This window comes from Galeopterus variegatus, unplaced genomic scaffold (genome assembly GCF_000696425.1).
Source record: "Galeopterus variegatus unplaced genomic scaffold, G_variegatus-3.0.2 Scaffold982, whole genome shotgun sequence".
Taxonomy (NCBI): Eukaryota; Metazoa; Chordata; class Mammalia; order Dermoptera; family Cynocephalidae; genus Galeopterus; species Galeopterus variegatus.
In genome coordinates, this window is record NW_007727093.1 from 323,151 (window position 1) to 347,157 (window position 24,007).

A 24,007-nucleotide genomic window follows, 5' to 3' on the forward strand; every position below is an offset into this window, starting at 1 on the left:
CAGTTGTCTCCTGCCCGCACCACTCTGAGACCCACATCACAGCCATTCTCAGCTAGAGGGACCCGAATCACAAATACCAGAACATGCTCAGAAGGGTCACATGCTGGTGAAGGGTGCCATACAGATCGTGATGACAACCATTCAACACCTAGAAGATAAGGAGAAATAATTTTTCAAATGACCCTCAGGGCAGTGGTGCCCCAGGTGCCTCCGAGCTGTACTACATCAGAGACACTGGAGGGTGATACAGCTAAAAGTTCATCCCAAGCAACCAGTGATGGTGTGACAAGCCATGGGAAGAATCAGGATGTAAGGCCCATGACCAGATTCTGGAACAGATAAAAGATGGCAGGCCCTGCCAGGAAGGGTGCCCATCTCACTAGCCCTCTGCAGAAGTCTTTAGAGAAGACAACTTCCCTCCAAGAGATGAAAGGATCAGCAAGGGGCCTCTGGTGACTGCAGACTGGCCAAGATGTGAGGACTCGCCCCCCCAGGGGACAGGAAGACCAAGCCCTTTACAGTGGTAACTGGTGGGTGACCACTACAAGCACCTTGGAGGAGAGAGACTCATCAACTACAGCCAGAGGACAGAGGGAACAGGAAGTCGCAGAAAAGCCTTAAAATCAGTCCTTTGGGTCAAGATCTTCCTTAAATGCACATGGTTACAACAGGAAACTAAAATTTCTTTCCAGTGCTGTAGCCACAGGAAAGAGCAGATGGCACATCCCTCCAACACCCAAGACGTGCCAACACGTTCCTATGTCAACCCAGTATAATGACAACATGATGGCTAAATGCTGTTGCAGGCTGAGCCCTTGCTGTGTGTCAGGCACTGAGCCTAGCACTTCTTGTGTGTCACCTCACTTCATCTTCTGAGTTAGGGATGTGGTTCCCCATTTTTCAGACAAGGAAACTGAGGCCCAGAGAAGCCAGGTTCCTCGACAGGACCCAGCCTTGCCAGAATGCAAACTCCAGTCTGCCTAATTCCAAACCTCCCGTTCTTAACCCAAAATCTCACACCTTCTCAAAACACTTCCAGCCGAATGCTGATGCCCCCAGTCAGGATAATCCTGAAAAGGTTAATCCTGAAAAGGTTCCCGACTAGCGGGAGGTGCCTCCACAAGAAGGAACCGGGTCTTGTTGATTACTGTGCTCCCAGGCCCGCTCTGGGTCCAGGGAGTCGAGCTCAGTGATCATGTGCTGTGGGAAAGTCCCAGGCGGCGTGGACAATGTTTAGAAACAAGAAAACAATGAACACGAGGAAGGCGATGCCTCCGTGGTAAGACCCAGAGGTCAGACAGGCATCAACAACGCTCCTACCATCTGGACCAGCTTTGTCTCCTCCCCAAATGTCGTGTAGCCCCTGGGCCTGCTCCTCCCACTGCCTGGGCCCAGGGGAGCCTACCTTGGTGTCAATCTTCCAGGTGATCTCCCGGATGCTATGGAACCACTCGAAGAGCTCCTCCACTCTATCTGTGGCAAACTCCACTGGAGGATCACCCTGCTTCTTAGGCTCCAGGATAAAGACGAAAGGCTTCTGGTTTTTCCCCTGTGGGGCTTTCACTTTGGGAGAGAATAAGAAAAGTCCTAATCAGCCTACTAGAAGGACACGAAGACCAGACTTGACACTGCTTGAGCCGTTTCTCTCAAGAACCAAACCAAGCCACCATCACTACATCACGGTTAGCGCTGACTGGGACATCTACTGTGTATCAGGTGGTGTCTGGACTCTTCACATGTATTACTGCTTAAGGTACACAGCAGTTTGAATAGAGTTTCTCCAAAAAGATATGTCAAGTCCCTGGTACCTGTAAATGTGACCTTATTTGGAAATAGCGTCTTTGAAGGTATACTTAAGTTAAGGATCTAGAAATAAGAGCACCCTGGATTTAGGGTAAACCCTAAATCCAACAATGGGCATCTTGTAAGAGAAAGGAGATAGAAATTTAGGACACAGACACAGGGGAAAAGACACGTGAAGACAGAGGTAGAGATCAGAATGATGCAGCCACAAGCCAAAGAACACCAGGGACTGCCAGCAAGCCAGGAGAAGGTCATGGAATAAAGTTCCCACATCCAGAGAAAGCAGAAGAAAACTAAGTTTATGAGAGGAAAAACTATCTGCCTAATAATATGAGTAGCTAAGATTTCTGAGCTCTTAGATGCCAGGCAATATTCTAAGCAGATTCCGCACACTGTGTTTTATTTAATCATAGCCCAGCCTTGTGGGGCACTGCTCCTGTTGTGGAAACAGGCTCATTGAGAGAAAGTAATATGTGGAATTTGCACAGCTAGCAGTGGCAAAACTGAGACTCGAATCAAACTTGGCTCCAAGGTCCCTATTCATACCCCTCGAGCCATGTGCCTCTGCTCTGCACACACAGGGCGGGACAGGATACAACGAGCATCAGAGGTGAAGGCAGGAGTCCCAAACCCCCTGTCCCTGCTCATCTGCTAACTTGCTGCGGAACCTCAGGCAGGTGCTGTGGTCACTTGGAGCTTGGTTTTCTCATCTGTTAATTGGAGCAAAGAATCCCTCTCTTACCTATCGTACCAGATTATCATAAGGAAAAAAACAGAACAAAAAACAGAAAAAAACAGGTAATAAATGTAGGAAGCAAAGCTCTGGTGATAGAAGCAGGAAGTTCCTGGGACTGCTGTCATCTGAGGCCTATGAGACCACACACAGGCCTCCCCTGGGACGGTCCTGGACGGAGCAAGGCCAGGTTGAGCAATTGATGGGCTGCAGGAAACGGGGGCTGCTACAGACTCGGGTTGCTCCAAGAAGAAAGCTGCTGGGGCTTTCTGGCCAGAATGTCTCTCCTCACTGCCTGCAGCCCCTTCATATGGAGCTGTGCTGTGCCCACTTAAAAGCAGGCATGCTCCAGACCTAGGAAGCCCTGTACAAATCACAGCCCTGCCACCATCATAGACGCCTGCATGCTCAGGGTCACGCCTCTGCTCCCCCCTTGCAGCAGACTCCAGTGTGGGGCTGTCCCAATCCCCAGCTGAGCAGCCTGGAAGCTGAGGTTCAGAGAGGGAAAGTGACAAGCCCATGGTCTCACAGCCACTGAGAGGCAGGGCTGAGCTTAGAACTTAAGACTCACAACTCCATGCTAAATCCCAGCCTGGCCAAAAGGTCAGCTTTTCTCAGAAAAGTATGGGAAACACAGGCAGATCCCTGAAATAATAATAATGACGTTGGTAATATAACAGCTAACAGTTCCCTGGTACATATCATGTGCCAGGCTCTGTTTTAGCATTTTACAGATATTAATAGCAGATGTAGCATTGCAATCATTGAAAAGCTGGCCCAGGGCCGGCCCGGTGGCGCACTCGGTAGAGTGCAGCTTGGGAGCATGGCGGCGCTCCCGCCGAGGGTTCGGATCCCATATAGAGACCGGTCCGCTCACTGGTTGAGCACGGTGCGGGCACGACACCGAGGGTTGCAATCCCGTTACCGGTCACGAAAAAAGACAAAAAGGAAAAAAATAAAAAGAAAAGCTGGCCCAAATACTCAGCTTTGACCAGGGAAGGAGCCGACATCAAAGTCCAGACAGAACCCAGGGCCAGCGCCTCCCTGCACGAGGCAGCTCTGAGGTCAGGCTTTAGGGGATTTGGGTAGGAATCCAGGCTGAGATTATGTGTGCACGTACAGACATTATAGGTATTGAGGTCCAATATTCCTCTGCAAAGAGACCCTAAGGGATTGTCTTCAATAATCTGTGAAGAAACAAGACATAACTCACGTTAGTCGTAACAGAAATAATAAAAAGACGACCAGTTTCCAAAGCACACCGTTTGGCAGACACACTGCCTGTGGAACTGTTTAAAATGCATTTTCATTACAGCATCCGTCCACGGGAGACGGCTAAATAATGAAGCATAGGATAGACCGAGCGGTGAGCAGGTGCCAGCGGGTTCGCATTTCATTTTCTAATCTGTACAAATGTGCCTTGTGAATTCTAGAACAGGCTTCAAAATGTGACCTCAGATCTGGTTTCCAAATACATTCTAGACCTTTCATCTGACATGATTATGGAGTGGGACTATTTGGCCTACTAAAGTCCTGCTCAAGAACCTTCTGTGGCTCCTGTGTCCTCTATGATCTGGATGCTAAGGCTTTCTGTGCCCTGGCTAGTTTTCTCTGCTCTACCTCCCATTGCACATTTGGACCATCTGAGGGTCCAGCTGAGATGAAGAATATCTAGGCCTCAGAAGAGCTGAAAGAATTGTGCACACACCCATTGCCTGTACTACCCCCACCCATCCCCTACCAGGCTAATGCTGACTATGCAGCTCAGTGCTCTGCAGAACAGACAGGGGGCAGGGGTCATGTCTCTGCATCAGCCCGAGCACACTGAACATAACTGCGTTCCCACCACCACACCTCTGCCTGTGCCTCCCACCTGGAACTCCCTCCTACCGGTCTCTTGCTGTTGAACTCTGACTTGACTTTTAAGGCTCAAATGCCCCTTCCTCCAGGAAGCCTTCCCAGATTGCCTCACCTCCCTTAGGAAATAAATGTCTCAGGCTCTAAAGGGACCTGAAAGTCCTCGTTACAAAGATGTCATGCTTGGTACAGTGCAGTCACACTAAAAGTGGCTGTTCTCTGAGCCTCTTGGGAAAGAGGCAGCTAGGGAACAGAAACCAGGTTTGCAAAGTCACCAGGAAGCCCTCGTGTCACCTGCTGGTTAGGCCCACTTGCTTACTCATACCAAGCACGTCCTGAATGTCTGGCTGTCCACACTAAGGCGTCTCATTTGCAAGCTGCTTTAAGCAAAGGACAAATTCCCTATTTGGCCACTTCTACTCCAGGGGGACTTCTCCTGCATATTCAAAGCCTTCCAGCCCAGGACAACCTGATTAAAACATGACTGGCTTGTCACAGTGACTTTCACCCACCACAGCCTGGGGACAATCCCAATTTCCATATCTCTCTTTCTTCCCTGTTCAGGAGCTCCACAGAGACCACAGTAGCAAAAAAAAAAATTGTAAAATGTAAATATTCGCCCACAGAGACGGCTCAGGGGACTCCCTAAAAACAGGATTGTGGGTCCTCCCCCCACAACATGATCGGTGATGGACACTCACCTGCTTTTCCAGGTCCTCAACATCAACTGTTGAAATGTCCTCCACGTAATTGGATGGGAAGTACTGCTGGATTCTGGTGCCATAGTCTCCCTTCCACCTGGATAAGAACAGGGCATCAAGAGCCTTCTCTGGGCCATGATAACAACCCATCACTACCCGCCGGATACCCAGCTGCCGGCTCAATTCTGATGGAGAAAGGCAGCAAGTGGCCAGGGGACCAGAGCACGTGGTCATCTGGGACAGTGGAGCTTCTGCTTTCATTTCAATCACCACCGAGTTGTTGGGGGTTCTCCTGCCTCTCAACATGATCTTAATGTTTGGTCAAAGACACCAAAATTCAACAGTTTCAGTGCTTTAAGCAGAAGTGAGAGGCCATTCAAGATGAAAGCTCCACTCTACGGCAGGCCCCAGCCCATTTCAGGGGGAGCTGGGAATGTGGAGATGAGGGCAGCATGAAGAAGATTCTGGAGCCGGACAGCCTGGAGTCAGGTTCCAGTGCCATCCCCAACCACACAGGCGTTCCGTGCCAGGGCGCTCCATCTGTGAGATGGAAACGATGCCAGTGCACCCCTCGGAGGATTTTACGAGGTCTGTGTAAATGAACATGTGCTGAGAGCTCCGAACAGTGCCCAGCACAAAGTGCTCAGCAGAGTTAGTTCTTGCTATTATTCAGCTAAAACACCACTCCTATACAACAGCACTAACTGGGGTCACGATGGATCTATAAATGCACCTTGACCCCGACTGTGAGCACCTCCAAGATTCTTCCCCTGAGTCCATGCCCGGCCATGCAGGCCTCCTTCTTCCAAGCCAGCCACCTTGGGTACAGCCAGGGGACTGGATCTCCAGAATGTACCTCTGACCATGACAGCTCCCCAGGGCCTTCAGAATCCAGCCAGATTCTCAAGCCTAGATGTCACAGCCCAGCACAGTCTGATCCCACGGACTCTCAGACCTCACCTTCTGACTCCCCATGACTGAAGCGTGACTTTCATTCCAGATGACCCATTGTCCCCACCATGCTCCTGCCATGCCACCTAGCTTCCATTCTTTGGTCTGTGCCCCTCACGTCCAGTGTCCTTCCACTAACCATTTAAGACTCAACTCAAGGGCTTCCTCTTCCAGGAAGTCTTCCTGACTGCCACCTTAGCTGAGTACTCTTCCTCTGTGCTCCCCTGGCACCCTTTCCCACAGCCATTTGAGCAGCCATACCTTATGTTTAACGTATAAGTTAAATCATAATTATAAATTATAAGTTCTACATCTGTCTTCTCCCCTACATGAGACCTTTCTTGACCTTAATCAAATCTGCACTGCACAGAGGTGGGAAGCACTTAGCTAGTTTTTTTGGCCTGAATGAGCAGAGTGAGGACCGATGGTGCCATTCACCAGGTGGAAACACAGGCTTGCCAGTTGTAGGCCCTTCTAGGCCCTCCTCACCTTCATTTCTCCAGACCCACAACAGGCACAGGCTGGTGGTATTTAGGGAGACTGAACTGTCTGCGCAGTTTATACCTGTTGCCCAGGCATAATTATTAATAATTGTATTCCCTACACTCTCAAAAGCATCACAGTTTGGACAAAAATTATTTGGTCCCCCTAGTTGTACAGAAACCAGTTTGGGAGGATGCCAAAAAAAAAGGTAATCTGATGGAGGTATCCCATAAGGTGGCACTGCTGCCATCAGAGAGAGAATGAGAAAGGACAGGAGCGTTGGGCAGTTCACCCACAGTCTCTCGCCACAGGAACTTCCACCGGTCTTTTAGCTCATCTCAAGACAATAGCCTTAGAAATTTGGAGAATTCCACATCAGAGGTGTGGAAAGGCACGAGGCTGTCTCGCACATGTTGGAAAACTGTGTGATTCAGTATTATCACCTGGGATCCACCCACAACTGGTAAGAGTGGGACTCAGACAGAGGCAGGGTGCAGGAGCGCACTGAGGGAGGGTCAGTGGGCCTGAGGCACACCTGAATTCCGGTTGTGCCACTTAGAGTGGGGAGACCTTGGCAAAGCCAGGCCTCTGAAATGGGGAGAAACAGACGGATGACAGCGTGGTTGGCAAACTGGGTCTGGGAGCCTCCAGAGGGGAGCACCTGGGACTGCCATAGGGACAGAGGACATTAGCGAGGAGGCCAAACAGCACAGCTGCAAGCCCCCACTCCAGCTTCAACATAACTCTGCTGGTACCCATTTTTGATTCTGGGGATCCAGGTAAGAACTTGTTTGGAATCAGACGGTTCTCTTAATTTAAAAAAAAAGTTGGAAGATCCCTAGATTAAGGACCTTTGCAGGGAGGGACCTAGAACATGAGTGAAGTTAAAAGTGTGGGCTCTGAAGTGAGAAGGCCTGGGTTCAAATCTCAGCCTGTTGTGTGACCCTGGACAAGTTATTGCACTTCTCTGTGCCTCAGTTTCATCTGTAAAATGCAGGTAACAACAGAACTTTATAGGATCATCATGTGGATCAAATGAGTTATTTCAAATGAAGTGCTTAAAACAGAGCATGACACACACAGCACTCAGTACAAACTGCATTCAGATTTCTGGGTCAGGTTCAGCTGTCTTGTGGGAGGAAGAAATGCCAGTCTGGGGAGAGGCCTGAATCTCTCCCAGTGCTCATGATTGTGAGTAAATTCTTATTGCTCTCAGATAGAAGTCACCACTTGCCCAGTGACTTACTGATGGATAGTTAATTCTTCTTCCAAGGTGAAAAAAGGAAAGAGGTAACTAAACCCTAGCACATCCAGGTAACTTTGCCCCAAAAATCTACTCTCTTCAATTCAGGATGGGCCATTGCACAGAGCACAGGACTAAGCAATAGCATAAGAATTTGAATTTAAAACCAGACACAGGCTTGTATAATGTGAAGAGCCTGAGCTATTCAGTAGCTATGAGACCTTGGAAAGCCTCATTCTGTAAAGTGAGGATAATCACATTCATAACTCTGCAGGGTGAGAATGAAGATTTGGTTAGATGATGCATGAAAGCAATTAGCAGAGTGCCTGGCACATGGTAAGACCTCAATAAATGGTAGCTACTGTTGTGATTATAATAATGTACAGTATACGATGATTTGGAAATACAAGGGTACTTCAAAAAGTTCATGGAAGGACTCATATTATCTTTCAATTCCATTTTTCCACAAATGCTTTGAAGTACCCTCATATATGATATGATATAATGATGACTGTTAACATTGCTGTATATCCATTTTCCCAAATATGACATGCACCAAGCCACCTTTGCAGGGACTCAGGGCACAACAGGTCAAAAGCCAGCCCAAAACAGCAGACAAAGAGGCTCAGAGCTCAGCCAGCACTGAGTCTCACCACCAAGAAAGGAGGCGGCCCAGCCCCCACTCAGCCTTACCAGCCACCAGGCTCCTTGGAGACGTTGTGGATGAGGGCGCCGCGGCAGAAGCTCAACTCATCACTTTGCTTGGCTTTGTAGTCATACAGAGCTTTCACGGTTCTCTGAGGCTTGCAGGGAAAACAAGAAGGAAATGGTCAAGCAGGCTGCAGGAACAGAGGGCAGCGTTCGCAGGCACCATTTGGTTCCTCTCATTAGGGAGTGTAACAAGGTTACATTGCCACCTGCTGGCACGGAGCTGGCATTGCAAAGGAGCCGAGGCCCCAAAGAGTCACCTAGGAGTGGGGTGGGGACTGGCCTGGTCAGAGCCAAGGGCACCTGCGAGTGACCCAATATAGCACAATTTCCTCAACAAAGAAAGGATATGCCTTTTAGATTAAGCAATGACTACCACCTTTGAAGCCCTCAGTGCTGTGCTCAACTTCAGAAGTTTGAGGATAACACCATTTCCTCACATTTTGGAAAATTCACCACTATTTCTATGTAGGCCAATGGTCCTCTAACTAGACTCCTGCAGGACACTGACATTTTGAAAGAGTAACGAACGTGCTATTTTGTGAAATTCATCAAAAGGTGGTCCCTGTGTTGGCAGAAACAAGTAAGAAAGAACTTACTTGGGATAAAACTTTTCTTCAATGAATTCACTTTAATGCCTGCTGCTTGGCAAGTTTAAACCCATGACAAAATGAACACCCACACAGCAAGCAAATATTCATGGGAAAATCTCTGAAACTGTCAAACCTGTTTAGATGGGCAGTTTCCCTATCCTCCCATCCAAAAGAAATGAGAACAGGGATTTTACAAGGAATCCAGTAAAACTGCTCTTCAGAGCACAGGCTATGGTTTCAGACATGCAGGTTCAAATCATAACTCTGCCTGTTAATAGCTATATAAGCTTGAAGCTCTCTGAGCCTCAGTTTCCCCATCTGTGAAACAAGAATTAAAATTGTACATATTTCACAGGGTTGTTGAGACTATTAAATGAGATAATTCATGTAATACGATAAAACTGACAACAGCTTGCATTTCTTAATATGCAATATAGTCAAAGCACTGTTCCAAGCCTTTTACCTACAGTATCTCCTTTACTCCTCCAACAACCCCAACAGGTAGGTGGTAGTATTATTGAACCCATTTTAAAAGTGAGGAAACCAAGATACAGAGAGATGAAGGACTTTGCCCAAGCTCAACCACCTGGTGAGTGGCCGAGCCCAGAACTAGATCAATTAACATGAGTTACTGACATAGTTCACAGTGTTCCATAGAAATCAATGTGGTTTCTAGAAGCTCTGCCATACAGACCTAAAACAGGAGGCTAACCAGAGGTCCTGCCCTTCCTTCCCTCCTCTACCTGCAGATGCAACAGGCTCTACCTGTGCATCTTGCTTCAAGGGTGGATGTAAGAACCAGAGCCACAGGAAGGGACAGTGGGGCAGAGGGGGTACCACAGGATGGCTTCCACAAGGAGGTCTCCAGCCTGTCAGATGGCAGAAGAGGCCGTCATGTCAGGCCCCTCATGAACTACAGAGAAACGAGCCATCCAAAAGGTGGCCAGGTAGTCATGTGGCACAGACAAGTGGTTAAGAGCACACACCTCATAGCCAGACGGCCAGGGTCCAAGTTCCAGCTCCACACCTTACTTGCTATGTGACCTCAGCAATCATTCAACCTCTGTGTACCTCAGTTTCCTCATCTGTAAAATGGGCACAAAATAGTATCTACCTCATGGGGCTGTTATGAGGATTAATGAGCTAACCACTGTTAAGTGCCTAGAATAACACCTGATATGTAGTCATTGACGTGTTACCTATTACTATCGATCTAGTCATTCCAGTTCTAAGAGCTTACATGAAGGAAATAATGCAAAAGATGCCCAAAGCCTTGTGCATGAAAAAGTTCGTTTTAGCATTAACTAGAGGAGCAAAGACAAGAAACAACCCAAATAGCCACTGATGGGGAAACAGAACTGGCAGTTACCCAGAATATTCTGCAGAATTAAAAAACATTTTTTTTAAGTTAAAACTGCAATCTATGTATTTCATCTAAATTACTCGGCCTACCAGTTTCAACAAAAATGGTCATTAAGAAGATTGGCAATAAGAAAACCAACACATGACTGAGCAGCAACTGCATGAAGGAGAATTAAAACGGCAGGTTCAGGTGGTGGTGACTGGAAAATACATTTCCATGTGGGCAAAGAACAGACGGGACAGAATACCCAAAAGTGCAGAGAGCCACTCATGGGGATAGCAAGACTAGGGCTGACTCTTGTTCCTCCTTTCAGTATGTGTTTTCAATTGTTGCATCGTTTTTCAATCATAACAGTTATAATTTGGGCCGGCCGGGTGATGCACTGGAGAGTGCGCCGCTTGGGAGCGCGGCAGCGCTCCCGCCGAGGGTTCGGATCCCATGTGGAGACCGGTTCCTGCTCACTGGCTGAGCGCGGTGCAGGCGCAACACCGAGGGTTGCGATCCCGTTGCCGGTCAGTAAAAAAGACAAAAAAAAAGGAAAAAAAAAAAAAAACAGTTATAATTTTACTTTGAAGTGCTCATCATAGACTGGCAACTTCGAGATCAAATTCAGCATACAATTGTGTTTTACTTGGCTCACCTAGTATAGGAAAGTTCTCTCTAAAACTTTGTTCAGTTGCCACAGTTTAAAAATTGAAAGATTTCACCAAAAAAAAATCCATATTTCTCGACTGTCTTGCGACATCAGGAGATGGGGCCTATCCTTTCTAAAGGCAACCCTCACTGCCACTGACGAGTGGCCACCCTTGAGATGGGGAATGTGTTCCCCAGTTTACCAGGGTCTCCCTAACCCCCGCCATCTGGCCGACATGAGGCCAAATACCAGTTGCTATTTATCACCAAACTTGCACTATATTGTCGTCGTCTCGGCAGAGCTAAGACATAGTGAAATATTTCTTATGCCTGGCCAGCTCTGCTAGCTCAGGTTATCTGCCCGACCTTCATGGGTATATGAGTTTGAAGCTGGTTTTATGAAATTACTTTCAGAAGGAAAAAGAGAGAGAGACTCAAGCCCTTTAATATAAACTGGAAGTCTACTGTCCTATCAAGGAGAGAGAGATACGGTCTGCTTGAAGTTACTCAGAAGGTGTCCAGTTAAATTAGCAAAACGTATACACAGGGGAAAAGAGGCGACCATTCTCATTACCAAACATTCTTCACTTCTAATAAAAGCTTTTGCTACCAGCTAAAATCCCATAATGAATTTTGCACACAGCTCGATTTGCTCATGACTTCATTTCTTACTCAAAGAGATTTGCATGGGCCAAGGATTATAAATTTAAAAAAAAAATAAAGAACTTCATCTCTGGATTTGGACAGAGCCCACCAGCAGGGCCCCTTCCTAAATGAGAGCTGTACACTAACCGTGCACCAGGCGGTCCCCCAGAGAGAAAATTCACCACAGTTCTTCCTCCTCTGGCTCAAAGTAAATTTGAGATGCAACCAGAGCAAGGAGGAGCTGGGGGCTAAAAGTAAAACCCATCCCTTCCTGCATGAAATTACACCAGAGAGTCAGAGTGGGAACATGAGATAGCGTTTGCACTGCAAGGTGGTCAGCGAACCAACAGAATTTATAAACACCACAGGCTCAGTCGGCAGCAAAACACATTTGAAAGACTTAATTAGAAGCCATTTGGCCCAAAGGTGGTTCATCAAACTCAGAATTTAAGCAAGGCACAGTCGTATTTGGATGGAATTCTATTAACCTTTTCCCTAAAACTAGATGTCATATTGTCAATCATCATTTCTTCTCCCCCACTCCCCACAAAAAAGTAGGTTTTTTTGGCCAAGTCTTCCAGAATGTTTCCTTGCCCAGTTCTAACTGCCATGGGGACAGTAGGCAGGATGGAGTCCACATCAATCTAGTGACTGGGAAGTAATGTGAACTGGAGGATTGGCACTGTACCATGGAAGGGTTGATTTCACTCGGATCCACATACATTCTGCTGACGTCATAGAGGGAGTTTATATCTCTTTCCTGAAAAAAGAACAACAACAAAAAAAATAAGTGGAACAATCCATGCCCCTGGAATAGCCCTTACGCATAACAAGAGGCTAGATGTGCTTGTGGTTACCTACCCTTTGAGAGAAGAGAGGAAGCCTCACAGAGTTGACTCAAGGTTCGGGGGTAGAGACAGTAGGAGGCTATCAAGAAGTTCCCCCAAACTTGGAAACTATCCCAAAATGAGAGGCCCCTATCCCGGCCTACTGTATGCCAGGCACTGTGTTCCTTTGCAGAAACACAAATGCGAAGATCCAACAATGTGGATCCAGCTCACTGATGGCTCTTAAGAGCCCCCACATACATCACTTCCTGACTCCACATTCAACAACAGCATGTTGGTAGCTTAAAATTTGGCCACCATGGAAGTATTTACACCACAGGAAGTGGCAGATGCTACAAATCGGGGGTCTTTCCCCACAGAGCTGTTTAAATGTTCACCAGCACATCAAGGCCAAGATCCATCCCCCCACCTCTCTGCTCCTCTCCAGCTTGGCTTCAGCCTGCAGGTGCCTTTTTGTTCCTCGGGTCACCAGGGGCCTACACTGCAGCCACTCCCTCTGCCTGGAGCCACATCTCCCAGGGCCGATTCACTTTGTCCTCCAGGTGCTGGCTCACATTTTCGCCCTGCTAAGGCAGCCTTCTCTGACCACCCCCCACCTGAGGTAGCATCCACCCCTTTTCACGCCATCCTATTTCACATGTTCATTACAATTCACACTACATGAACACATCTTATTTATGTAGTTGTACGTTATCTATCTCTCCTCTCTGGAACCTAAATTCCTCAAGGGCAGACTGTGACCCGTAGTACTGCCAGAATCTAGAACAGTTCCTAGCATATGGTTGGGGCATAACAAATCTCTTTTCAATAAATTAGTGGATCCCTCCAAAAGAAACTGAGATATATAACCACCACAGGTCCCTGAATCCCCGCTCTGAATCCTCCAGTGGCTCAAAGTAAAAGCCAGTGTCTTACAATGGCCTGCCAGGCCCTACACAATCCAGTCGACTGTTAACCACCACCCCCAGTTAGTTCTACCCACCCAGGCTCACTCGATGCCAGCCATGTGGCTTCCTATCTGGGCCTCCAGCCAGGCTCCCACTTCAGGACCTTTGCACTCGCTGCCTTTTCTTCCTCCAGCTAGCTGCACGGCTCACCCATTCTCAGTGAGACCCACCTGGACCATGCTTTGAAGACTACAATCCCCTCCCCATCACCCTGTATCCACTTATCCACCTTCCCAGTTTTCCCCCCTTACCACTTATCACCATCTGACCCACTCTATGTATATTTTCTTAATCTCACTTATCGTCTGTCTCCCCCCCCCCACTAGACTATAAGCAGTGTGAGGGCAGGGTCTTTGTGTGTTGCCTTTGATTCTGTATCCCCAGGACCTAGAGCACTACCAGACACTCAATAAAGTAAGTACTTAATAAAGGTGTGCTGACTGAAGGAACAGATGAATTATAACCTCAGACAAGACAGCTTACCAAATCATGAAGGAGTCAACCACCTACCATACTGTAACGCTCCAGGAGCTCAGGGGTCACGGGGTAGCGCAGTCTCATCTTTCGGTAGAGTGCGTGCTTCTCGTAGTAACTGACAAGCTCCACCAGGCTCTCAAAGTAGGCGGAGGTGCCCAGCACGAAGTGCCTGCCATCCCGGTTGATACGACAATGCTTCACCTTGCCCCTGGCCCTGGAGGGGGAGACCACACGGGGATGACTCTCTGAGATCCCAGAGCCTGGACAATTGCCATGCAAGCCCCACTGATGAGGAACAACCTAGTCATCCATACTTAGGGGACTGGGTAAATAAACAGGGGTGCAGCCCTCCTATGGAATACAAGACAGAATTAGAAACAATGATGTGGGTCTGTTCAGAACACAACTCGAAGAATCAATATCTCAGAAGAAATATTCCTGAGGGACTCAACAGCTATGTCCTCTTGTCCTTCCTCCCCTCCCCAACTACAGGACTTGACTTTAGGAACATCCTAGGTGTCTAGATCAGGGGTTGACAAACTATGGCCCATGAACCAAATGTGTCCGACCCTGTTTTTGTAAACATTAAGTTTTATTGAAACACAGCCACCATTCATTTGTTTATAGACTGTCTGTGGCTGTTTTTGCACTACAGTTGCAGAGTTGCGTAGTTGCAACAGAGACTATGTGGGCTGCAATGCCTAGAATATTCACTCTATGGTACTTCACAAAAAATGTTTGCCAATCATCCCTACTGTAGAATGCTGGGACTTGATCCCCAAATCTTTAAATTCTGTCTTCAGTCACCCAACTAATGAGACAAACTTTTTCTCAAAAAAGAAACAAGTCTTTCATTTCATCATTCAATTAAAACAAGAGGCAGAAAAAATCCAAAACAGAACACACTCAGTCTTACTAGGTTTTATGAGAAAGAAAAGAAATATTTGGAAAAATAAATTTTGGTCCTAACTTTACAGCCAATAGGGTCTTTCTTAAAAAGGTCTGCCCCAAATAGCCAAAGCAATCTTAAGCATAAAGAACAAAGCTGGAGGCATCACACTACCTGACTTCAAAATATACTATCAAGTTACTGTAATCAAAACAGCATGGTACTGGCATAGAAAGAGACACATAGACCACCAGAACACAATACAGAACCCAGAAATAAATCCATGAATTTATGGTCAATTGGTTTTTAATTAACCATTGTGTGTTACCAAAACACACAATGTGGAGAGGATGGCCTACTCAATAAATAGTTTTGGGTAAACTGGATATCCACACACAGAAGAATGAAATTAGACCCTTATCTCACGCCACACATACAAATCAACTCAAAATGGATTAAAGACTTAAACCTAAGACCTGAAACTACTAGAAGAAAAAAATAGGAGGAAAGCACCATGACATTGGTCTGGGCAATAATTTTCCAGACATGACCCCAAAAGCACAGGCAACAAAAGCAAAAATAGGCAGATGTGATTACATCAAACTAAAATGCTTGTACACAGCCAAAGAAACAATCAACAGAGTGAAGAGACAATACAGATGGGAGAAAATATTTGCAAACTGAACATCTGATAAGGGGTTAATATCCAACAGTGAACATGGGAGTTCAGATGTCTCTTCAACATACTGATTATGTCGAAGAAACTCAAATAACTCAATAATAAAAAAACTGGATTTAAAAAATGAGCAAAGGATCTGAATAGACATTTCTCAAAAGACGACACATAAATGGCCAACGAGTATATGAAAAAATATTCAACATCACTTATTATCAGAGAAATGCAAATTATATCCACACCTATTAGAACGGCTGTCATCAAGAAGATGGAAGATAGTGCTGGCAAGAATGTGGGGAAAAGGGAAGTCCTGCACACTGTTGGGAGGAATGCTAATTAGTGCAGCTGTTTTAAAAGCCAGCATGGCAGTTCCTCAAAAAATTAAAAATAGAACTACCACAGGATCTAGAATCCCACTTCGGGGTATATCTCCAAAGGAGATGAAATCAGTACATCAAAGAGGCATCTGAACGCCCATATTCACTGTAGCACTATTCACAGCAGCCAGGATGCGGAATCAACCTACGCATTCATCAGCAGATGAATGAACACTGAAAATGTGGTCCTTATACACAATGGAATACTATTCAGCCTTAAAAAAAGGAAATCCAGGGCCGGCCCGGTGGCGCACTGCTACAGTGCGCCGCTTGGGAGCGTGGTGGCGCTCCCGCCGAGGGTTTGGATCCCACATACAGACCGGCCGCTCACTGGCTGAGCGAGGGGCGGGAGCACACCGAGGGTTGCAATCCCGTGGCCGGTCCCGGTCCGGTACGGGCGCGACACTGAGGGTTGCGATCCGTTGCCGGTCACGAAAAAAGACAAAAAGGAAAAAAAAAAGGAAATCCAGTCATTTGTGACAACATGGATGATCCTGGAGGACATTATGCTAAGTGAAATAAGCCAAGTACAAAAAGACAGATGCCACACGATCTCACTTACATGTGCATCTAAAGAAGAGTTGAACTAATAGAAATAGAGATTACAATGGTGGTTACCAGGGGCTGCCAGGGGCATCGGGGGAGGTGGAGAGTGTTGGGGAAGATGTTGGTCAAAGGGCACAAAATTTTAGTTAGGAGGATTAAGCTCAAGAGATCTATTGTACAACATGGTGACTGTAGTTAACAACCCATATTTTTAAATTCTTAAATTTTTAAATTCTTAAAAATCGCTGAGTAGATTTTAAGTATTCTCGCCACAAAAAATGATTAAGGATGTAAGGTAACGCACACGTTCATTATCTCAGTTTAGCCATTCTACCATGTACACATATTTCAAAACATCATGTTGCACATGATAAATATGTATAATTTGTTTGTCAATTAAAATAAATTAGAAAAATGTCTAGAGGCATAGTTTTTTGGGCATACCACTCATCGTTTTTAAATTTTGCACTTTAGAGATACATATTTTATTGTTTTAAAAAACACATCCTGTTAAACCATTTCTTCAGAAAGTCCTGTAAAAACAAATGCTTCAAGACTTCTGCTTTAGTGGTTTATTTGCAGTGATATTAAATATTTATTTCTTTTTAAAAAGGGGGGAGAAAAGAAACACTTCCAAGTAGAAAAACAAGCTGCAGAATGAAACTATAATAGTATGAACCCATTTGTATTTTTAAAAATGAAACAAAATACCCACACACAAAACAGCACTGTATATTTTCCATAGGAACATATATATGTAAACACTTTTTTTTTTTAAAGTTTAGATGGAGACTCCAACTAGAAAACTGCATTTTCTACCAGGACAAAGACGGAGATGAAAAGAACTACAGGGGGCTTTAGCCTTCACTGTAATATCTTAATTTTTTATGAAAAGAATATATTTCTTTAAGATTTATATAATTAAAAATTAATTTAAAAACTGGTTGCAAGAGCTCCCCAGGACAGGGAGGCTCTGGGGTGTTGAGGTTAAGAGCCCACAGAAGGTTCTGGCTCACTCCTCTGGGAATCTCTCCAAGCCTCAGTTTCCCTATCCACAGTTTCGGGGATCCACGACTCCTCTCATGGGGGTGTCAGGTTTATCATCTATTAGGTGATGCAGGGTGAGCCTTAGCGCTGTGCCTGACACACAGAGGAAACTCTGCAAATGAAGGGTCTGGAAAATATAATCCAAGTCAAGCCAAAACTAGCTTCCCTGGGAGAAAGAAGGGTTATAAGAGGAGTTGGGAGCAGGCCTGGAGCATGAGTATGTTTTCCACTCCTCTAGGAGTGGCTGCCACTGCCTGAGGTCCCAGCATCACAAGGAAGCCCCTCATCCCACCAAGGGACGCCTTCTGTGATCGCAGCCAGATGTCAGCTTCATCTCTTCACTGTGTGGATTTGAAAGTGGATGCTTCTCCTCTCCAGGGAAAACCTCCCCAGAGCCCAGAACAGTGCCTGGCACAGAGGCACAGAATGCCTGGGGTGGAGGGGGAAGAGAGGAAGAGAAAGTTCCTCCAGACTCATGCCCTCACAACTGCCCTGCTGACACTCTCCCTGGAGCGTGGACCATGCAGTAATATGGCAATCTCCTTGTGTGCCTGACTCTCCTGCTAGAGGCTGCACATCTCAATGAAGGACAGTGGTGCCCCCCACCCCACCAGAGAGTGTTTGGAAAAGTGTGGGTGGGGGATTTTGATGTTACAATAGGCATGCAGCGTGGGTGCGGACCAGCAAGTTCAACATTCCAACTGGATGGGAACAGCCCTCACCTCCGCCTCTTTGAGAAACACTTGCTAGACTGAGCTTCCCTGAGGATGGGCAGATTATTTTCTTGCTAACTGACTCATTCAGCCAGCATCTACTGACCACTGACTGTCTCCCAGCCAGTGTTACTTAAGTGACCCCAGCCCCAGATTTGTGGCACTTGGCCCAAGGAGGAGCCAGTGAGAGTACATCACAGGACTCTTCGTTCCTGCTGGACACTGTCCTGCCACCTGAGAATGAAGCCACTGGACAGTAACAGCACCAGGCACACACAGGTAGTGTCCCGACGACCATCAGGCAAGGCCTAGATCCAGATGCAGCAAAACCAGTTCCACCTCATGAGTGCCCCGGCTAGTAGCCAATAAATCGCCACCTCTTTTCTTTCAACCAGTTGAGTTTGGTTCCTGTCACTTGTGCACAGAAGCATCCTGACTGATTGACAGAACTATAGCATGACAGGACCCCCAATACCCAGCCTGGTGCCCGTTACACAGCAGACATTCAATTAATGCTCAGTGGCCTGATCACACCCAATCCCCACCCAGGTTGAGGAGGTACCAATGCCAAGAAGATCTTTAGGAAAAGGGCAGAGGCAGCAGGCGGAAGCCCAGGGCCTCCCTCAGGCAGAACAAAGCACAGCAGGGCCGTGCTGGTTGCAGGCGGCCCTCTGGCTGGAGCCAGCACACAGTACGTCCTCAGCAAGCTGCAGCGATAATGGCCATCACCACCACCACCATAAGGTGGTTCAGGCATGGCGGTGCAGGCAAGAGGGAGGTAAATCCAAATGCCCAGAGGAACAGCCTGGCAGGTAATCACGGGCCAGGGCAACCCGGAATGTGGGCGAGGGAGCAGGAGCAACCTGGACTGTCAGGGGCAGCTCCTATGCAGCCAGTAACCACCATCACCATGCAGGAACGTGGGCCCCAGGTTCCCACTGCCTCCTTTTTTCACAAGAAGAAATCTGAATTTTTTAGTGAAATTTTTCAGTTTTTCACATCACTGTGCAGGCTGGGCATAAGATGTCCACAGGCCTGATCTGGCCCACAGGCCTCTTGCTGGAGACTCTGGAATGAAGAGCAGAGGCTTTGGAGGTACATGGGGCCTGAGTCTGAAATTCTGATTCAGCTGTCTATAGGCTATGTGACTCTAGACAGGCCATTTAACCTCTCTGGACCTTCATTTTCTTACTTGTTAAGAACTGCATCAACCCATCAGAGGCTGCAGCAAAGGACTCAATCAGATGAGGCCTCAAAGGCAGCCCAGTGTCTGAACATCATCAGGAACTCAAAATATGGTCTGCAATTGACACCATAAGAATACACAGGGAAACACGGGGCTGGGGAGATGGACGGACAGTATGACAAAGGGGCTCTGAATCTCCCCCCAACATTGTCATTGTGGAAGAAGGCAGAATCCATGTTTTGGGATGAAATTAGAGAACCATCGTCCCAGAGTTGGTCAGGTGGCAGCAAACAAGATCTACAACATCACAACCCTGGCTGTCTGGGTTCAAATCCCAGCTCCGCCACCTACCGGCCGCACGCTTCAGCAAGTTACTTAACCTCTCTGTGCCTCAGTTTTCTCCTTTGAAAAATAGGGATCATGGTCACATCAACCCCATGGAACTGCTGGGAGACAAACTGAGGTAATCTAGAACATTCTACCCTAGAGAACACGGCCTGTGCCAGGCACACTGGAAGCGCACGTTAGCGTAGGCTGCTTTTGCTATCATCAGCTCTGCCTGCAGCGCTGTTGATGCCCAGAGGAGGGGACATGGAAGGCGAGCCTCCCCTGCAGCTCCCCTTTGTTCTCCACACCTGTCCTTCCCACGCCCCCTCCAGGGAGCGTGCCCCCCGCATCGTGCCCACCTGAAGGTGATGGCGTAGGAGTCGGTCCCCTCCCGCTTCCGGATCAGGAAAGCTCCGTCCCGGGGAATCCTCATCAGCATGTCCTCTGCTTCTCCGCGACTCAGCTCATCGTAATACCACCTGCGGCACAGCCCGAGAAACAGCCAGGTGAGCACCCTCGAGGCTGTCAGAGGGCCACCCACCCAGGAAAGACTACGGCTCCAGTGATGCCTGGAACTTGGCCCTGGACATGGCCATGGAAGCCACACAGCGGGCTTCCCCAGCCAAAACACCTCGGAAAACAGCCATTTGTAAAATGAACACCAGGAGCCTGCCTGGGTCTGCCTGGAGCACGAGAGAATGAATGGATTCGTCTTTACCCATCCAGCCTGCCAGGCCAGGCTTGGAGGGTGGCATGGCTACTGTCGCATGTCCAAGAAAGTCTGAGGCACAGAACACAGGTGACAGAGTTTGACACTCACGCCACTGGATATGTAACCGAAGGGAAAACTTTACGATTACGTTTCCTTGCTCACTTTCAGAACAACAGGAAGGAGTCTGACAAGCAGAAAGAGATCATTGGGCCAAAATGAACCTCTGGAAACCAAAGCCCGAGGCCTGGGGAGGATGAAGATGAAGATGAAGAAGAGAGGGAAAGGGAAAAGGAAAGGGAAAGAGAGAAAGAAAAGAGAAATAGGGCAAGGGAACAGGTAGCAGAATTTGAAGACCAGCCACCCTTGGCAACTCCAAGGCCCTGTGGCAGCAGGGGAGGGCCATGGGGCCCGGCACAGCCACCAGGCTGGCTTTCCTGGCTGGCGAGTGTCCCCAGGAGGGTGGCTGCCCGCCGAGCACAGAGACACGTACGGCTTCGACTCGTGCGGGTTGGGGTTGGGCACGGGGTCGGTGAGGCGCAGCTCGAACTCGGCGCAGCGCAGGTGCGTCTCGCGGTAGTGCTGGATGAGCGCGTAGATGCTGCTGAACATGAGGTTGTCCGTCAGGTAGTACTTCATGGTCCCACCCTCCATCGTGGAGCGGATGCGGCAGTGCTGGACCCGGCCCGACCGCCTGTGGGACAGGGATGCCGTAAGTGCCAGGCCCCAGCCAGAAGGCCCTGCCCACAGCATGGGTGGCCGAGAGTGTCGGCCAGGCCAGAGCCGCAGCTGGGGCCCGCAGGCGGTAGGTGCCACGCAGGCCACACAGCCCTCCCTCTGCTCTTAGAGCAGACCCAGGACCAAAGCACAGGGTGGCCCTTTGACCTGGATTCCAGAACCTTCTACTCACTTCCTTTCCCGACGCCTCTTTTTTATCTACCTAACTTCTACTCTGGAGCCACAATGCCTGGATTGAAATCCCAATTCTGCCACATGTGAGCTAAATGGCCCTGAGCAGGTGACCCGCCCTGTCTGACCTTCAGTATTAATATCCTTGTTTGACCACTAGGATAATAACAGCGTCCACCCCACAGAGTTGTCCTGAGGAGTAAACAAGATCACACACAAAACGTGTCCCCACTGCTACCTGGCACACGGTAAGCATCATACAGGAATAAGCTACCACTATCACATGTGTGTCATCAGTGTTAAAATTTCTATCCTTCACGTCTCACCTCTCAGGAGGTTTTCCCTGACCGTCCCCTGCAATGCTGCATTACTTCTCTTACAGTCTTTCATAAACCCCTCCCCCCACACGCATTACATGACATGCCTGTTCCAGACTGTCATAATATCTTGCTTTTTTTCATTGCACTCAGCACAACTATAACCGCATACCATTTATACAATTACTTTTTCGTTGCCCAGCACCCTTGAAAGGCTAACTTCCAGGAGGACAGGGACCGTGTGTCTCTATTCACTGCTCAATCACTATGCCCAGCACAGAGCAAGCACTCAGCACACATCTTTCAGTGCAAGGAGGCGTGAATGAATGAGTGAATCGATGGATGGGGAAGCCACCACATCCCCGTAACAGCTCCATAAGGCCACCCTTAGCATCCCCACTTTACATGAGCACACAGAGATCCTGGGAGGGTAAATGGATAGGCCAGGGTCGCCCTGTCCCTCCAGGGCAGGAATCAGGGGAAAGCAACTGAGGTCACATCCTCTAAAAGCAGGTCAGATACTGTCTTTATATAAAATATTGATATTTTGGTCACAGATTATTTTTTTCATTCTTCCTAATTTTTAAAAATACTGCATTGAAATAGTATTCTTGATTTCTGAGGATTTTGGCACCTCCTGAATTCTGCATCCAGACTGCACCCCATGCTACTCTGGCCCAGCATGGCTCACTAAATGAAGCCTCACCACACCGCCTCCCATCCAGCTAGCTCCGAGGGAAAGGCGGGTTACACCCCAGGCAGGGGCATTACCAGAAGGACAGGGTGTAGTCGTTGGGGTAGGTCTCGCTCTCCCGCACCAGGAAGGTGCCGTCCTTGCCCCCCGTTTCAGCACAGTACTCCTGCAGCAGCTTCTCAGCACTAGTCCTCTTCTCAACCTTCTTGTGGAACCATTTCTCCCCAAAATGCAGCTCTGTGGGAGGAGTATCCTGGGCCACAAAGAGAGGACGGGTTTCTGAAAGTCTAGACCAGACCCCAGCCAAAGCAGACTGGTCCCTCTGCCTCATCCTGACTTGGGGGACTGGAAAACATAGAGCAATTCTGTTCTACAGGAATTCTGACAGCCATAACTCCCTGGGGCTGCACTCAAGAAACAGTGTTGAAGATGGCCAGCAGCGGGAGGGGGGAGGGGACCAGGCCATGGGGCGGGGCTAGAGAGAGCACCCAAATGTCCGTGTCCTCAGGGATCACAGGCCACAATCTAAAGGCGAATCAAGCCCTTTGGAGAGCAATAAAGAACCTTGAACCTTATTGGGTAAGCCCCTGGGCCAGCCAATCAGAAAAGAGCCAGCCAGGCCTTGGTACCCAAAGCAGTAGCTCCTTAGGGCTGAGGGTCCCCATGCCAGCTGGCCTCAGGATAAGAGAAGCCATACAGGTGATCCCCTGGGGACCCCAAGAACCAGCCCAGCTCAGGAGGGAAAGAATAGCTGGGTCTCCACATACCTGGGGCAGTTCCTCCTCCACAGTCTGTTCAATGTCATCACTGAAGGACAGCTTGGCATCAGCGATGGCGCAGTAGTGCCGCGTCCACTTCTAGAAAATGAAGCCAGCCTCAGTTTCCCCCATCAACACTGGTGCCTGGGGGGCCTGCCTGGCATCACCCCAGCATTCACTGGGGAGTCCCCTTTTCCAGTTTCAGACATTTAGCAATTTCGTTGAATTCGATCCCCTGCAAAATATTTCTTTTTTTGAAACGTCTGTTTCTTTCTGGCTTCTTTTGTCATTTTCAGGACTTCGAAAATCAGTGTTCCTAAGGGTACGTACGACTTAATACTGAATTTCTACTGCATACTTATTTAACCTGTAGTCTTTTGTGCATGGTGAGATTGCTTTGTGACTGTCTTTTCCTGTTCCATCTACTTTTTAAGACTTGCAGGATTTTTCAGCCAGTTTGTCTAGAGACCTTTTCTGCAACATTTCATTGTGACTTAACTCTTTATTTAAATTTTAACCATTTTTTATATTTATTTCTAGGATATAAGAGAAGACATGTAAAAATACACTCAATGGATTTTCATCTTGGGTTAAGAGATATGAAAAGTGGCATTAGAGCTGGACATGCCTTACTCTCATCAAAAACTAAAGTTTCTGGGGCCAGCCCAGTGGCACACTGCTATAGTGCGCCGCTTGGGAAGCGCGGCGGCGCTCCCGCCGAGGGTTCGGATCCCACATACAGACCGGTTCCCGCTCACTGGCTGAGCGAGGCGCGGGAGCGACACCGAGGGTTGCGGTCCCGTTGCCAGTCCCGGTCCGGTACGGGGGCGACACTGAGGGTTGCGATCCGTTGCCGGACACGGTCCGGTACGGG

General features: G+C 48.0%; 1 protein-coding gene across 1 annotated transcript in view; it reads right to left on the reverse strand.

Moving 5' to 3' along the window:
• PLCG2 (phospholipase C, gamma 2 (phosphatidylinositol-specific)) overlaps positions 1 to 24,007 on the reverse strand; it is a 139,731-nt gene that overhangs the window by 26,115 nt on the left and 89,609 nt on the right. The window contains exons 15-24 of the mRNA XM_008574000.1: positions 23,143 to 23,232; positions 22,453 to 22,628; positions 20,949 to 21,149; positions 20,106 to 20,225; positions 14,019 to 14,199; positions 12,402 to 12,473; positions 8,465 to 8,574; positions 5,095 to 5,191; positions 3,657 to 3,723; positions 1,406 to 1,563 (exon numbers count right to left, since the gene is read on the reverse strand). Of these exons, the coding sequence (XP_008572222.1) occupies positions 1,406 to 1,563; positions 3,657 to 3,723; positions 5,095 to 5,191; positions 8,465 to 8,574; positions 12,402 to 12,473; positions 14,019 to 14,199; positions 20,106 to 20,225; positions 20,949 to 21,149; positions 22,453 to 22,628; positions 23,143 to 23,232 (1,272 nt within the window). The remainder of the gene's footprint in view (positions 1 to 1,405; positions 1,564 to 3,656; positions 3,724 to 5,094; positions 5,192 to 8,464; positions 8,575 to 12,401; positions 12,474 to 14,018; positions 14,200 to 20,105; positions 20,226 to 20,948; positions 21,150 to 22,452; positions 22,629 to 23,142; positions 23,233 to 24,007) is intronic.